The 16,626-nt window shown below is 48.7% G+C and overlaps 1 protein-coding gene across 3 annotated transcripts in view; it reads right to left on the bottom strand.

Annotated features, from left to right (window-relative positions):
• Nucleotides 1-280: 280 nt before the first annotated feature.
• CUNH10orf90 (chromosome unknown C10orf90 homolog) overlaps nucleotides 281-16,626 on the bottom strand; it is a 229,561-nt gene continuing 213,215 nt past the window's right edge. For all 3 annotated transcript variants that reach the window (XM_028119882.1, XM_028119883.1, XM_028119884.1), the window contains 3 exons: nucleotides 3,842-3,905; nucleotides 402-501; nucleotides 281-319 (listed from right to left, as the gene is read on the bottom strand). In XM_028119882.1, coding sequence (XP_027975683.1) covers nucleotides 281-319; nucleotides 402-501; nucleotides 3,842-3,905 — 203 coding nt within the window. The remainder of the gene's footprint in view (nucleotides 320-401; nucleotides 502-3,841; nucleotides 3,906-16,626) is intronic.

The following is a 16,626-nucleotide window of genomic DNA, read 5'->3' as shown; positions in this document are numbered from 1 at the left end:
AGCAAATGGTAAATTCCAAAGTGGAAAACTGAGGGGACTGTATCTAGTGGTTTACATCGTGTCGGTCACCCCTCCACGGTCTTGTGGGCCCATTTCCTCAAGGGTTACTATTTCTGTGTGGTTTGGGCAAGCAATTCAGGAAGCTGTGTTTTCCTTCATGAAAAAAAATCAAAAGTAAAGTAAGTGTTTCATATCATGAAGATAATGCTAAGTTTAATGGTTGATCCAGCGTTTGAAGTCATCCCAGGTCCAGGGAGTGGGTCAGCAGGGCAGCCTACGGTTAGACCGCGTTCCTTTGAAGGAGCTGGTCCAGTAATTGCTAGGGAAGCAGGAGACAAACACGTCAAGGTCAGGTTCAGCATCTGCGTACCACACACACCTGCTGGCAGCCAGGCCGTTACCTTTTTGAAGACTTCAGCACGGAGTCTGTTACTCTGTAAGATCACTCTTTTCTTTTGTTCTTCTTTTTTCTTTTTCACTTCCGGCAAGTTATTATAGATTCTGAAACAGATTCAGAAAACACGCTGAATGGTAGCGAGACACCGTGTGCCTGGGGTGGATCTGTGTCCTGTCTTGTCAGCAGGCTCTTCCATTTCAAAGACAAGACCAGCTGCAGACGGGCCATCCCGGATCAGCGAGACGCCGAGACCCAGGGTTGCCCTGACAGTCTCCAGAACAGGCCGCCGAGGCAGGGACGGCGCCAACAGGCAGAGTCCCCCACCTCCCCCCGCTCCGCCCTGGGGCAAAGCTCAGAGGCCAGTTGTCTACTGGGCAGGCACTTCTCTGCCCCCGATTCTCGGAGATAATTGATGACTTGCTTGCATCAAGTGGGAGATTCCAAACCTACTGCTTTCCACTCTGTGTAAACTTGCCCCAGATAGATACCTTTTTGCTACATATTTAAGCCTTCCTATGACTTAGAAAAGGAGCAGCAAATAAATGGAAGTAGCAGGAACTATACTGGAATAACACACACGTAAATGTGTTTACCTCTTAACCTGTTGCCTTCCTAACTAAACTGCTTCCAGATACATCTCAGGCCTAAGTATTATGTTCTCGTCCTGGTGTAAAATTAGGAGTTTCCAAGTTACAAGCAGGGACCAAGAGACCTTCTTCTGGACCCTTCTTTCCTACCTCTTAATAGAAACTGTGTCCGGATGCCAAATGGTATTTCTGCAAGAATCCATAGACACAGTGGAGGGACTGTAGCCTGAGCTTTGGAGTTGCTGTATGTATGGCACATGGACAAACACCTTTTTTTTTTCATTTTCTGTCATGTCTTTAAGTCAGACAAAATTTGTTTAATAGATTCTACCTTTAAAGTAATAATTAACAAAGTATAAAAATATAAATGAGGACAATATTAGCAGGTGACATTATCTTGGTTATTGAGCTTGAGGCGAATCACCTGGCATAAATGTTCTCAATCCTCACAGCAGTTGAAAGAGGCACGTAGTGTTCTCTGCAGTATGACTGAGGAACGCAAGCCCCAGTGAGGTCAGGAGACTCTTGTAAAGTCCCTCAGCTGGCTAATGGTGGGCTGGGATTCGAACCTTGGACTCTCACTCTATTAACACTGTCCCCCAACCACATAGTATAAAGTGTCTGGGAAATGCTTGTTCCATTGATATGGTTTGAATGAATCAATGAACACAGAGTTGCCATATCCAGGAACTAGTCAAGAAAGGGCCAGAGAGAGGACCATAAGGAATCAGGAGGAAAGCTGAATGTCGTCCCAAAGCTCCACAGTGGAAATCCCTTCAGATGCATAGAGGCCATCGTCCTGATAATGACCGTCTGAATCATGTGGGCAGTTTAAGATACAAATTCTTAGGTCTCACTCCTGGAGCTTCTGATGCAGTATTTTGTTAAAAGGGCTTCCTAAATAAATTATGGTACACCCATACAAAGCACCACACAGCAGATAGTTAAAAGCAATGAGGAAAATCTGTATCTGTATCTTTCGCCACAGAAAGACCTCACAGACGTATTATCAAGCAAAAAAAGCTCCGGAAAAATAATATATATATATAGTATGATCCCATTTATGAATAAAAATTAGATAACTGTTGATGTACAAATAAAAGTCTGTTTTCAGGCAGAGAGAAAGGCCGGGAAGGATACACAGAAGGCTGATAACCGTGGCTCTCTGGAGAAAGGACTGCCCCAGGGAAATGTGGTGGGAGGGAAGACAGTCGGGAGGGACTTTAGCTTTATCTCTACTGTTTTGAGTTTTTAAAACGTGACTTAACAATACAACTAATAACAAAGAATACAGAAGAAAAGAAAGCTCCAGAGTGATTGTGGGTGAGTGAGGTCTGAAAACCAGGGTCAGAGCCCTCCCAGGACGCAGAGTGAAAACGCAAGTACGGACTCCATCCAGGGGATGCACCGTAACCTAGCTCCTGCATCCTCCCTGGGCCTCCGTTTCCTCTTTCGGAAAGCCACAGGGTCAGCCATCCTGTCGACCCCGAATGCTGCTTTGAGAGCTAGTATTTTAACTGCGAGTCTCTGTAATAACAGCTTTGGGTTTGGGGACTGAGAAGGGAAGAGTTGGCTGAAATTTTTCACTAAATTGAAAAAGGAGTACTTCTGGCATGAGATACACACAACTCTGCACGTCTCAAACAGCAAGTCTGAAAACCCAGTGGACCCTCAGAACCCCCAGTTAGAATGCCATGAATCAGGTCACTAATGGGATGCTCCCCTTCTCCTCATTTCCCTCTTTGACTTATAAAGGGGCTCCTTGGGGCCCCTGCGTGGCTCAGTCATTAAGCGTCTGCCTTCGGCTCAGGTCATGATCCCAGGGTCCTGGGATCGAGCCCCGCATCGGGCTCCCTGCTCGGCGGGAAGCCTGCTTCTCCCTCTCCCTCTCCCCCTGCTTGTGTTCCCTCTCTCGCTGTCTCTCTCTCTGTCAAATAAATTAATAAAATCTTTAAAAATATATATTTAAAAAATTAAAAAAAATAAAGAGTCTCCTTGCAGATGATCAACGTTAGCCAATTATCATGGAAACGATCCTAAAAGCAGAGATTTTGTGCCTGGACTGTGGAAAAACATATTCTTCCCATTTCAGTAGTTTCTCTAAGCGCACTATCAATTGGGTTTAATTATTACAGTTCCTCCCAGTGCTAGATACTTTATTATAAACTCATGACATTTTCTGGCATGAACTTGGCCAACACTGCTGAGGTATTACCTTCTGGTTAGGAGGCCAGGGCTCAGAAAGAATGACCGCCTTTGTGTGATCAGGTGGGTGAGAATTAGTAGGAGTCTAGAATAGCAACCAGCCAAGCAGAACAGGGAGAGTTTGCGAGCAGCAGAGCCGCCAAGCCCGCCAGGGACGGAGCGTCAGGAAGGCCAGCCTGTGGCCCTCTGTGGCTTTGCTGGCTCCCACATGCCACAGGCTTCCAAGGTCGGACTCCTTCCTGCAGGCTCTGACACTGGCAAGGCCCTCAGGAGAAACCACTTCTCTCCTCCTCATAAAATCACCTTCAAAGGTGCACAGTAACAAACAGCACCTGCCCACAGAGATGATGAGAGTGTGCAGAAGCATTCCCATTATGAGTCTGGGGATCTCTTAGAGACCAATTACTGGGTCGGTTCAGAATCCAAGACCTGCCACTTTCCTAAGGCTTTTCCAAGAATGGCATTAACATTCAGAGGTGCAGTTGGACAACTACACTTCTTTTAGCCAGCATTTCAAATTCACGGCCAAGAAGACCTCAGACGTTAAAGGTGGACCTGGGAATAGTGACCCCTCCGGACAGCGCCTGGATGCAGTAGCCACCCCTCCCCTACCTCCCCCCACATTTTTCGACCCCACACAATAACCAAGTACCTTTTAGATCGCATGTGCATCTCCTTCTCTGAAATGTATCTTTCTTTGGGTTTGAACAAGTTATCTGGAATGAGACAGAAAGAGGATAAATTTCAGAAGGTATGGGTATCGCACATTTCTAGAGAAACACTGTAGTGGACTTAGTACACACTTTGTTATTGATCCTCAGTCAATAGAATCAATAGCCTAAGCCCCAACCTGCTACAGATACTGCAGGACTCGGTAGACACTCATACACCAGAAACGCTTAGATTGAAATTGACAACCAATAGATTCGTCTTGACAATAAATACAGGCATGAAGTACCAGGTTGGAATCTAACATACTTTGCAGACAGTGACCCTTCTGTGTGCTTCAGGTAGCAACTGTTACAGTGTGCTCTGCAGGGGGCAGTGCCAAGGCGGCACCAAACTGTGCTTCAGGGTCACCCTGGGTGCAGGGCCCTGGGTGTCAGGTGGAAGATCTCCACACTAGGCTCCTGGTGCCTCTGAGGACAAGGAGATCTCCCAGCTATCACCAGAGCATTTTGAGAGCAGAAGTGGACACTCACAACTGGGACCCTCCATCAGGGACACTCAACCTCTGCATCCATTCTCACAGAGGACGAGCTCTTTCCCAATCAGAAAATGCAATGGACAGCAACATAGGAATGATGTCTGCCTAGTGTCCCTTGAGAAAGTACACATGGCTGAAAATCACTGTGAGTCTGGAATGTTTTCCAGTGTGAGTACATACTACTAGTCACAGTGATGTTTACAGATGGCACACTTAGAAATAGTACGTATTTTTTAAAAATAGTGTGCATACCCTTTTGTAATAACGCAAATTCCCACAAGGCTCTCAGCCCTATAGACTGGCCAAGAGCCTGTCACACAAAAATGCTCTTGGGGTACGTGTTGCATGGAGTACAACTGAGAAGCTGCCACACTTTCTGGAATACCTGGACAGTCACCAGTTCACCTCCTCCACTGAGCATAAGCAAACAGACAACTCAGCATCCTAGCTAAGTATCACAGAATTGACATGGGCTCCCTGTGATCCCCAGGGAAGACCCCATGTATTTCTATTAATCTCTCCACATCAGCCTGTTCCCTCACTCAGCGCTCCAGTAGAGCCACACAAGACTTCTCGGGCTTCCAAAATTATCCACGAATATAAACGAAGGTGGGGTAGAGACAGGGAAACTAACAAATTTCTCCCCACTGGAGAAACAAAACACAGCTATGGATTTACAAACTGGAAAAAATACAGTGGCTGAGCTTGGATTCTGTCTAGTTATTTAACATAAAAGAAAAAAATGGCACCATTATTTAACTTCAAAGACAAGATTCAAAGGAGAAGTAAGAGAGAGGACCAAAAAAAATCAATAGAATTTTCCCAGGGAAAAAGTCCTTCGTGTTTGGAAAGGCATGAGACAAAGGAGCAGTCAACACGTGTCACCGTGAAGATTTCCAAGATGCCTCCCAGTGCACACCCTTGGTTTTCACTCCTGCTAGGACCAGCCTGGAGGGGAGAGCCTTGATGGGGGCGTGCCTGGGTGGCTCAGTCAGTTAAGCGTCTGCCTTCAGTTCAGGTCATGATCCCGGGGTCCTGGGACTGAGCCCCACGTGAGGGCTCCTTGCTCAGCAGGGAGTCTGCTTCTCCCTCTCCTCCCCACCTGTGCTCTCTCTCGCTATCTCTGTCTCTCTCTCTCTCATAAATAAATAAAATCTTAAAAAAAAAAAAAAGAAAGAAAGAAACATCCTGATGACTTCCCAGAGAAATGGGGTGCCCCCTTAAGGCAGCCAGGTCTTGGGAAAGTAATTCTGTGACTGCTTGAAGACTCCTACTCAGGCAAGGAGAAGGAACCTCTCCAAAAAAATGAGACCCAAGTCCGGATTAGCATTCCTCAGGAGCTACTCAAGATTAGGGCGTGGCCAACCCAGACAGATAATGGTGCTGCAAACATAGTTTGTAACATTTTAAAAATCTTAATCCAATTGTATGTGGTCTACTTTGGGAAATTAGATTTTTTTGTTTAAGTTTGTTTCTTTAGAGCACCTGATACCACAATGAAGCTTTGGTTTTACTTCCAAGAGAAAACAAAAGCAAATGTGAGCTCTTTGGCAAGTCCACTGTTTTGTTTTCTGAACTCTTCGCGGCCTGCTGTGCCTCAGCAGAAATTTAAATTCGGGGCAGAGACGCCCATATTAGGTGCCAAACAAGCAGGTCCGCATCCAAGACGGCCAGCCCCACCCCAACTGGTGCTCCTTGGTTGCTGGCTCTTGAGTTTGTGTAAGAACACACCAAACCCATCTGATGAGTAGTGAGACCTTTCTGGCGAGGACGAAGGAGAGAAGCAGCGGCTCTACCTTCCTGGAGGGAGGCTCCCGACCTCCCCGGAGCAAACGGAATCCTCGCTGGCATCTGGAGGAGGGAATGGCTTGGGACGGGGGAGGGAACGGCGTGTCAGACCTGAGGGGTCTGCGTTACTATTTATAGCAATACTCCTAGCATTTCCCGGGTGCTTCCCCACGTGATCTTCATACCAACCCTGTGACAGGCGCACGATTTTTTACTATTTTAGGATTGGGGAACTCTGAGTGCAAAGGGCTGTCTCCTGTTGAGACTCATGAAGCGAAGGAGCGAGTGGCAGAGCTGGGTGTCAGGCCGAGTTAGCCCAGCTCTGTCCGCGCGTTCTCTTCACCTCAGAACACGGCCGCCCACTCGTAGCGCAGAGTCCGTGTTTTGGTGGCCCTGGCGAGCGCCAGCCCACTTCCGAGGAGACCAACCCCAAACTTCTTTCTTGTATACTCCTTCCTCCTACATCTAATGAGCAGCTCCTATACCACCAGGGGGTGCTCAGAAGAAAAACCAAATAGGTAAGATCCTGCCACCGTGAACTTCATTTGTCGGGGGGAGGGGGGGTCAGATAATCAACAAACCGGCTACAACGTATCAGGCAAGTGCTCTGAAGGAATCGAAACGGGCCCACGTAGTGGCGGGACTGGGGTGGTCAGGAGGGCCCTTTGGGGGAGGAGGGATTTATTTATTTATTTATTTTTAAAGATTTTATTTATTTATTTCTTTAACAGAGCAAGACCCAGCGAGAGAGGGAACACAAGCAGGGGGAGCGGGAGGGGGAGAAGCAGGCCTCCCGCCGAGCAGGGAGCCCGACGCGGGGCTCGATCCCAGGACCCCGGGACCATGACCTGAGCCGAAGGCAGACGCTTCACGACTGAGCCACCCAGGCGCCCCCGGAGGAGGTATTTAAACCACAACCCAAATGACCCCTGGGACCAGCTGTGGGAGGAACTTGAGCTTGGGGGTGGGTAGGGGGAAACAATGAAGGCCACACTGGATGCAGCCTGAGGCAGCGAAGGAATGAGGCTCGAGGCCAAGTCAGGCCAGCAGGGGACACAGGATCCAAGACAGCAGCATTCTCCACCCGGATGCGCTTGACAACCACCTGGGGACCCTGACCGTGATGCGGGCACTGGGAATGAGAACCAGAATCTCCAGACTATGCCCTTGTGCACCCAGACTGCGAACCATCCGAATTGGGTTCCGTAAGCCTGTTTAAGGAGCTTTGCAGGCCTGTTAAGGAGTTTTCCTGCAGAGTAGGAGAGACGGAGACTAGAGATGGCCGGGCTCAGACGGCGAAGTGGGGGGACTCCAGCCTCAGCAACACGGCCCGTGTGCAAGGTGAGCTGTGGGCTGGGAGAAGAGGATCAAGAAGACTTCCAGACTGCAGGCCGGAGTGACCATTCATTTGACGACTGTTATGCTTTTACCTCTTTGGTGCTCTGAAGTAGAGACACAAAGGTAACTAAGACTAAGGGCTCAAAGCCCAGGGTGAGAGCCACATGAGTAAGGCCTTTGGGTGCCAGGACCAACGGTCTGCATGGCGTAGAGGGCTCCTGGGGGAGTGGTCAGCCCTCCGGGGGGGAGAAGCCATGCCCGGGAGACTTCGCAGCAGGAGGCAGCTGAGCTGAATCTCAAAAAGACGGACAGTGGGCTGGAGGAAGGGTGATCCCAGGGGAGAAATGCAGCAGGGCCACTGGACCTTCCTGCAGCAAGAGATGGTTCTCCAAGCACACATACATGCAACAGGACCCGATGCGGCCTCGTTTCAAGGAACAGAAACCATCCTACATGCGCTTTGTTCAAAAATACAGCAAAATCACATCTATCAATTCTCTTGGAAGGAAATTTTTCCTTTATGAAATTAAAGTGACTGTTGAGAACAATATTCAGCCTGCTTCTTGGTCTTTTATGGATTTTCCTTGAAGCGTTGTTATTCCAATTCACTGACAGACAGCAGAGAGAACCATGGTCATATTTACCTCTCATTAACGCTCAACTAGAAGAGGTTTGAGACTTGTTTTCAGTTTTTTCAATAAAATTACTAAGGTAAATTGCCCATTTCTGTATTTCTGGAAAATCCTTTTTTCCCGCCTGTGTGTCTGGCTCATGACTGTATCCAAGCCACGGGGCCTGTTGATAATTTAATTTGGCAAAGCCAGACATGCTTAAGCCCTTGCCTCTTTCAAAGCCAGCCAATAACCAGCTACCAAGATTTTGGTGCCTCTGAGGCTGCTCTGGGCGAGTAGCTGAGCAAAAGCTGAGTCCCGATACCCCATCGATCTCTGTAAACACACCTGAGAGTTTATTAACGACCCTCACCCGCTTCATGTGTGAACACACACACATCTACACACATTCGGTGTCGCCAGGAGGCAGCAAGGGTCACCTAGACGCCAGCATGATTGGTTGTTTTGGGGGCTGGGGTTCTTCTCCCTCCACACAGAGCCCTATCTACAGCTCTGATTGCAAAGCTTCATTTTCCCTATTGAACAAGTAATCTAAATGATAATCAAGTTCACCCTGGATTTGTTATTACAATGCCCTCCCAGAAGCACATTCTCTGCAGTCACCCTGAGCACTTTGAAGAATCCTTCAGGTACTTGCTTCCCTCACATTAGAAACACCAAAACCAAGAGATGCCTATTGGAGAGAATCCAGCAGGGAGACAACAAACCACTTTGGAGTGTAGATACCAAGTCTACACCTCTCAGCATCTTCTATTAAAGACTGGGCTTCCCAAAAGGAATGCAGATGAGGTGTGCATCTGGGGGGATAATCTCCGAAGTTTGTCCCCTATAAAAGGAACCCGATATCTGTGTATTCTGAGATCAAGAGGCCATTCACTATGCCAGCTTCAGAGCCAAGGAACAGCTGAGCATCCTGTCACTGGAGTAATTACATCATAGTTTTGAAGAGTTAAATCCAATTACTTGCACATGATTTCTATTCAGCTCACTTTCGTGGGACCTCTAATTTGCTGGACATAGGCAAGAGCAGAGTGGTCTAGCTTGGACTAATTAGCCCTCGAGAAATTAAACGGTACACATTGCACTGTGGAAAGGCTTTGGGGTTGTCTGCCTCCGAAGCGCTCTCGTGATGATAAAATCTTGTGCTGGATAAACATTCCCATTTTTCTCAGATCGCTTCTAGCCTTCTGTGGAATCCCACTCTAAATGACAGTTCCACCCGGTAGGCAGCCTGCTCCCGGGGCCTGGAAGGTGGTAGACACAGCAGAAATGCTGGCATTGATGTGAAAATGATGTTTTGCCAATTACCACCCAGCTACACAAGAGAGATGCTGATGTCAAAGTTCTGGAAATGTAGCGAGGCTCTCAGATCCTTCAGGTGAAGGCATGCACCATTAAGAAATGAAGAATAGGGTGCCAGGGTGGCTCAGTCATTAAGTGTCTGCCTTCGGCTCAGGTCATGATCCCAGGGTCCTGGGATTGAGCCCCACATCGGGCTCCCTGCTCAGTGCAGAGTCTGCTTCTCTCTCCCTCTGCCCCCACCCCCCACCCCGCTCATTTTCTCTCTCTCTCTCTCTCTCTCTGTGTCAAATAATTTTTTTTAAAAAATCTTTAAAAATTAAAAAAAAAAAAAAAGAAAAGAAAAGAAGAATAAACCAGAGGTCTCCAGGGATATCTATTTCTCTCTTTGCATGCTCAATTTGGGAAGTAAGGTATGAAGTCTCCTGGTTAAAGAAGTGACTCGATCTCTTCGTGGAGAGCTCAGCTCCTGCTCAGAGATTCATCCTCAAGTTTAGAGCCAGGGCAGGGGCGGTGGTGGTGAGAACAGCCCGCCAAGAACACCAGCAACCCATGAGACTCCCTGCAGATCTTCATAATGGGAGAGCCCTTGATGCGCATGGGCAGACGGGGCCTGGGGACGGCAACTTCAGCTCCCCCAGTTAGAGGAACCAGATCCCCAAGCCCAACATGTCTATGAAGAGCATTTTTGGAGAGAAATGCAGTCTTTATGCAATCCCTGGTTCTATCCTGCTCTCAGACCAAGAGCAGCTGCTCAAGCCCCTCCTTCCCCACTTCCTCGGGGTCTTTTCCTATGTGATTCTAGACTTGGTTTTCAGCTGTCTGCCAGGCCAGCTCTCCTCCCAAGTGGCACTGAACCCCTAGAGGACAAGGGCGGGGGTGGGATTTCTTCTACACTTTTTGCTTCCTCATCCCTCCCCCCCATACCCCTGGCTCCTTTCCATCCACACTCCATCCCTATGACCACAGACAACAAATGTTAGTATTTTTTGTATTATCTGGTTACTCCTCAAAGACCCAGTAAAGGACATAGGGGTCCAAGGCTCTCTGCTAGCTCTCATAAAAGCCACAGGGACCGCCAAGGAAGGCGAGCCTGTATCAGTCAAACCTCTCCTTGGCATCACTCCTACCTAGGCTCTTGGCATAGGCAAGGATTCTCCTTCTATTATTTCACACTATTGCATTTGTGACATACTTTCCAAAGGGACTGTGACTGGCTCCTTTCCTCTGATGGACTTTGTGCTGGGTACCAGCATGATGGCATTGTCACAGATGCCAACGGAACCTACATGGAGACAGGTTAGGCAGGGTCTGTCAATGGACAAGCTTTCAATGAGGCAAAGCCAAGCACAGATCGTGAAGTTGGCACCAATCTCTACTGCCCAGAGGTGCCCAGGAACCTCAGCCCTTGCTTCCTGGCACTGCTAGACCAAAGGGGTACAAGTAAGGAGAGTAAGACCTCTGTTCCACAGTCCCAGGTTTCTGTGGTAAATGGCAGACTTAAACTCCAGTTGGGGGTTCCTTAGCAAAGCATGGTAGATATTTCCATAACCAAAGATTCCTAGAGCAATATTTCCAAAGTGGACTCTCAAGAATTGGATAAAAGCATTCCAAGGTCAAAAAAAGTTTAGGGGAAATAAGGTCAAACAAAGGTAAGCAGTCTTCATGGTTGCACAACTTATCAGTGCCTTTAACAGTTATAATCATAGGGGCGCCTGCGTGGCTCAGTAGTTAAGTGTCTGCCTTCGGCTCAGGTCATGATCCCAGGGTCCTGGGATCGAGCCCCGCATCGGGCTCCCTGCTCCACGGGAAGCCTGCTTCTCCCTCTCCCAGTCCCCCTGCTTGTGTTCCCTCTCTCGTTCTGTCTCTCTCTGTCAAATAAATAAATAAAATCTTTAAAAATAAACAGTTATAATCATCAGTTTTCAAAGTTATTATTTGTAGCTATAGAATAGGATTTAATCTGTCCTAAAAAGGAAACCTGGTGTACTTTCCCCACATTTTTAAAAAATGTGTTTGTGTTAAATGGCAAGTTTAAATTACTCATTTAAAGGAACTTTAACAATGGCTCAAATGACCCACTTCACCATAAAACAGCAACAGTTAGTGAAAGTCTGAAAGATTAACTGTTGATCGGAGAGTCATTGTTTGCTCCAATTCCAGGGTTTGCCAGCATTTTTTAGAGAACCACAAAATATGGTGATTCATAGATGATGAATAAACTTTCCTTCTCATTGCCAAGTAGATTTATATCCTCAGTGTCACTGCAAGGTTTACTACTGAGCTGCATTGTGAGATAAAAGGGAAATCATTTGGAAAATAAAATCCAGGCAATTGGGAAAAGGAATCTCCCATAAAGTTAGTTTTCCCTACCACTCTGCAATTCCTGTTTCTACCCTGAACGATTTTAATTGGAAATAACACTGTCCTTCTAACCAACAGATGTAAATTGGTCTTTTCTTCCCATGTTTTTTAGGGAAAAAAAACAATACCTTTCTCATGGGTCTGTGAAGGACACCATAATAGTGTACGTGTAAATATCTTTGAATCAGGGAAACGGTCTTTTAGCTAAATCATGCCACTGTTTTCTCTGCAGGCTGATGAAGTAACAATTACTTTTATCTGATAAGCACATTAAAAAATTCCTTTGTGAGTAATATTGGGAGAACTACCTCCAAATATTTATTCAGATGTTTTATGGGAAAATATTCACAAGACCAGACCAGGCAATAATAGGGACAATATGGCCGGGGCTCAGCTAGCTGCATGATGAACAGCACATTTTTATTACTGCGATGACTTCCCTGCCATCTCATATCTGCTGGGTCACTTCTCCAGCTCGATGCTCTGGGAATGCAAATTCATTTTAATACTTGCTCCAGCCAAGATCATCAGTCTGAAGGCAGATCTGCTGGAGGAGGAATTCTGCAGTGCCTTCCGGAGAATTCCGTTCCTCTACTGGTCCGTGATCTGAATGGCTCTGACTTGGATCACCTTGGGAAGTGTGGATAATGCAATTCAGATGAATTCAGTCTGTGTTGCTACGTGCAGCAGGGCTGCCCAGAGTGGCTTCAGTGCAGCACGTGCCCATCGGCACTTATAGTCTAGGGAGACTTTACTAGCATCCCCACCTGACCATAATCCAAAGCGGAGAAGCTGAGAAGGTTGGGGATCCAGAAAGATACAAGCACCATGAGCACTCAGATGGAAGAAGAAGGGGGCAGGGGACTGGATGGGAGTATCAGGGAGAGCTTTGCGGAAGAAGGGGATATTCCTCATGGGTTTTCTACACATTCGCAGGTTAGGGGGACAACCTGGGAGGGCCATGAGGAGAGTCCCGACAGGCAGAGAAGAAACAGCTGAGACAGAAGGACAGCAGCGTGCGTGTCTGAGCATCGCCGGGTGCCCGACGGGCTGCAGGTAGCAACCGCGATTCATAAAGAGCGACGCACTCAGCACCCCACAGAGCAGGTCAGGCATTACAGGAAGCAGAAGGAATGGCCCTGGGAGTAAGAGGCAAGAAGAGGCTGGACTTGGGCTGGGCCGGTGAGGTGAGGCAGGATTCTGTAGGGCAGAGACAAGGCGAAACAGATAAGGCTTCTATCGGGTGGCTTAGGGGCCCTGACTTAAGGAAGGACCGCGAAGGAGACCAGCTGGGGAGGGTAGGGGTGGGCAGAGTCAGGCTGGGAAGGGTCCAGGTCACAAGGTGGGGATGAAATCCAGGGGGGCGCTGGGCTGGACTCCCAGCGATGAAGAGGGCGAGGCTGGGGAGCTGCAGCGGGAACTGGTTACAGCCACACACTGGTCAGCGGAGGATAATGAGGGATGTCCCCACCTGTGGATACAGAGCCATCTGCTCCCAGCAGGTGCTGTACCAGCTACACCTGAGGGTGCTATACCTAACACTCTCCGTTCACCCCGCCCAGACTCGTTCTGTAAGGCAAAAGCAATGACTAATTCTGAAACATTCCAATTCCCAGGTTAGGGTCGGCCTTTGAACACGACCAGCCCCCGGGCCCCTGGGAGCTGTGTAGTGATGATGGGGAAGGCTTGCCTGCAGCCCAGTAACTGTGGTGGAGTGAGCAGGGAGAGCCCTCACGTGGGAAGGAGCGGGGGGCGGGGGTGCCCCGAGACTGCAGAGTCCATAACCTCAGAGACCGCAAGCAAAGCCTGCCTCTCGTCTTCCTCCTTCCGTTTCCCTGGCTCTCACCTTCTCTCCTCCACAATTCAGCAGTCACCACATTCTACTGATGCTGCCACCTCAAAAGCCGTCCCGTCTGTCACCATCCTGCATCCCACCGCCCTGCCCGAGGCCTGCCCATCCTGTCCTGCCTGGAGCCACTCTCGCCTCAGCTCTCGACCTCAGAATAAGGTTAAATTTGGAAGCAGCATTTACAATCCCTGTTAGCCCTCCTGGGCTCACCTGCGGCCCCTGTCTCGCCCTCTGCCCCCCACTCTGCAGTTCAGTCCGAGCTGAACAGACATCCTCACGCCCCCCCACCCCTTCCCTCCCCTCCACACCCTGCACCACGATGCGCTGGCACAGCCTCATCCCCGTGTGGTTTGGAGGTCTCCCCAGCAGAAGCCTTCCACCAGCCCCAAGTGCTGCTTCTACCCATGTGCCTTCCCCACGAGGTGAACGGGCCCGTGAGACCAGGGACTGTACCTCACAGTGAGTTCTCAAGAAAGGCCTGCTAAGTGATGGATGAGAAAGCTCTCGGGTCACTGCCATGGGCACGCAAGGGTGGCCCAGATGGCTCCGGGCAAGGACAGAGATGTACCCGTGTACGGACTTTGGGAATTTAAGCTACAGCTGGTGAGACAGTTAAAGACAGGCGGGCTGTAGACAGGACCTTTATCCGCTACTTCCTAGTCTCTCTGTAGAGTCTCAGTTGGCCATGCAAATCCCCATCTACAAACAGGGAGCCCAGTGAACTCACACACACGTGCGTGCATGCACGTCCACGCGTGTCCCTGCCCTGAGCCTTGAAAACCGCTCAGCATTCGTGAGTCAACAAGAAGCAGAGTTGGCCCCCTGGCCTTCGCTGTCATCGTCCCTGCAGGTCAGGGGTCCACTGTCCCGGCAGCCCCTGCCCGACGAGGCATTTGTCAGCCACCAGAGTGCCTAGCTGAGCTGAAGACGAGACTGCTGGGCAGACCCCGATGATGGGAGGCAGCTAGCGCAGCTCAAAAGGCAGACCCGTCTGCCTTCTAACGGACATCTTGACGCTCTAGCCAAAGCTCGTTCACGCATATGATTTATTAACTAATTTAGCATGTAAGAAAAACATCTGCATTTCGCTTTTATCATCTTGCCAGCAGACAGGCTGAAGACAAGATGTGTACTGTAGACTTGTTTAATGGGGCCCTAAACACTCCCTTCTCCCTTGCCCCAGCTTACACGAGGCTCCGGTTTCAGAAGTTGTCTGCTTTAACTGACCTAACACAAACAAACAGGAGCATAAAGCTCTCATCGACACATAAATACTTCAGGGATGGGCAGAGTGGCCATAAAGTCCCTGCGCCAAAGTCCAGGCCACAGCATCCTACTTGCTGGGGCTACCTCAGAATTGGGGGGACAAAAAGGTACCTTGGTTATTTAAAACTACTGACTGGGTCTGATCACCCTTTATTATAGACGAGTTGAAGATGTTCATTTAAAGTGAACTTCATTTAAAGATTTCATTGAATGTGAGCTTGTAAGGAGACCTGTTTAGGGGAAAACGCCACGGTTGGACAATGTAGTGGGTAGAATTATGTCTCCCCAAAAGACATGTTCAAGTCCTTACCCCACAACCCAACCTGTGATCGTGACTTGGAAACAGGGTCTTTGCAGATGCGTGTGAGTTAGAATGGTTCATGCCGGATGAGGGTGGACCCTGATCCCGTGACTGGTGTCCTCAGATGAGGCAATTTGAACACAAAGACACACAGACAAGGGGAGGCGGCCGCGTGAAGATGCAGACGGGGAACGCAGAGATGCATCTATAAGCCAAGGAACGCCAAAGACTGCCAGAAGCCACCAGAAGCGAGGACACAGGCAGAGCGTGAATTCTCCCTCTGAGCCGCCAGAAAAAAAAACAACCATTTAGACACCTTCATTTTGGATTTTTGGCCCTCTGACTCTGAGAGAATAAATTTCTATTATTTTAGCCTCCCGGCCTGTGGTCACTTGTTAAAGCAGCCCTAGGGAGGACCAACGGGCATCTCTCTAATATTGGTGATGACAGTAATCCTGGAGGATTTGGCACCCACCGTGTGGCATAGCTGGAAAGCAGCTGGCCCAGGGGATGAAGAACCCAGCGCTGCCGCTGAGGAATGGCCCCACACAGAAGACACTCCTGAGTGTCCCTGGGTCCCCATTTCTTCCCACACAAAACAAAGGGATCTGACTGAAAAAGCAGCTAATCAGAAGCCATTTTTCATACGTGCATCTGTTGAGCTCTACAGTGGCACTGTCTTATGTTTGTTGACAACACATTTGTTAACCATTTTTTAACAGGCAGGATCTTCAAAAATGTCAAGGCCAAGTGGCCCACACATCAGGAGCACCCTTGAAGCCCTTCCAGGACAAGCTCAGATGTCCAAGTGTCCAGGGGGGCTCCCACTTATGGCTGACGGTTGGTTCCTCCTAGTGACTTGAAAAGCGTGCACCTGAACCCAGGTTGCTCTTTGTCGAGCCAGAGATTTCAGTCCCCAAGAGAACACACCCAAATCGAGCCTGGATCTGTCAAGCAGCTTGTAACACTGGTGAGACTCATTTTCAAAGAGGGAAAGTCTCTGCATGTTCATTTTGTTGATTTCCTTTTTTTTTTTTTTTTTTTTTAAGCATACTAGAAAATGTCACTGGGAAGGAGCAGCAGGTGTTCTGCTAAATCCTCTGCCACGAGAAGGATGCACCCTTGCCCGGGGTCTTATGACCTGCAGCACCATGGGTGGATGAAGGAGACAGCCTGCCCACAGGCCAAGGAGGTGAGCAGGAATTCTGGAATAACACCCTTTGTCCTCTGTCACCCAGGCTCCCCTACAGTGTCTGTAATGTTTGCTAAGCTGCATTTTATTGAATATGGCTATTTCCCTAAAGGACTTTTATTCAGATTTATACTCATGATTTCACCTCCTGGGGGCCAGAACATTTTCCTAGGAAGAAAGATCTCGTTCCTCTATCCAAAG

The sequence above is a fragment of the Eumetopias jubatus genome, unplaced genomic scaffold (assembly GCF_037043125.1).
Source record: "Eumetopias jubatus isolate StellerSeaLion01/CBP00866 unplaced genomic scaffold, mEumJub1_p1.0 scaffold_17, whole genome shotgun sequence".
Classification (NCBI taxonomy): Eukaryota; Metazoa; Chordata; class Mammalia; order Carnivora; family Otariidae; genus Eumetopias; species Eumetopias jubatus.
Note: the sequence above shows the minus strand (reverse complement) of the source record. Positions and strands in the feature narration are given on the sequence as shown.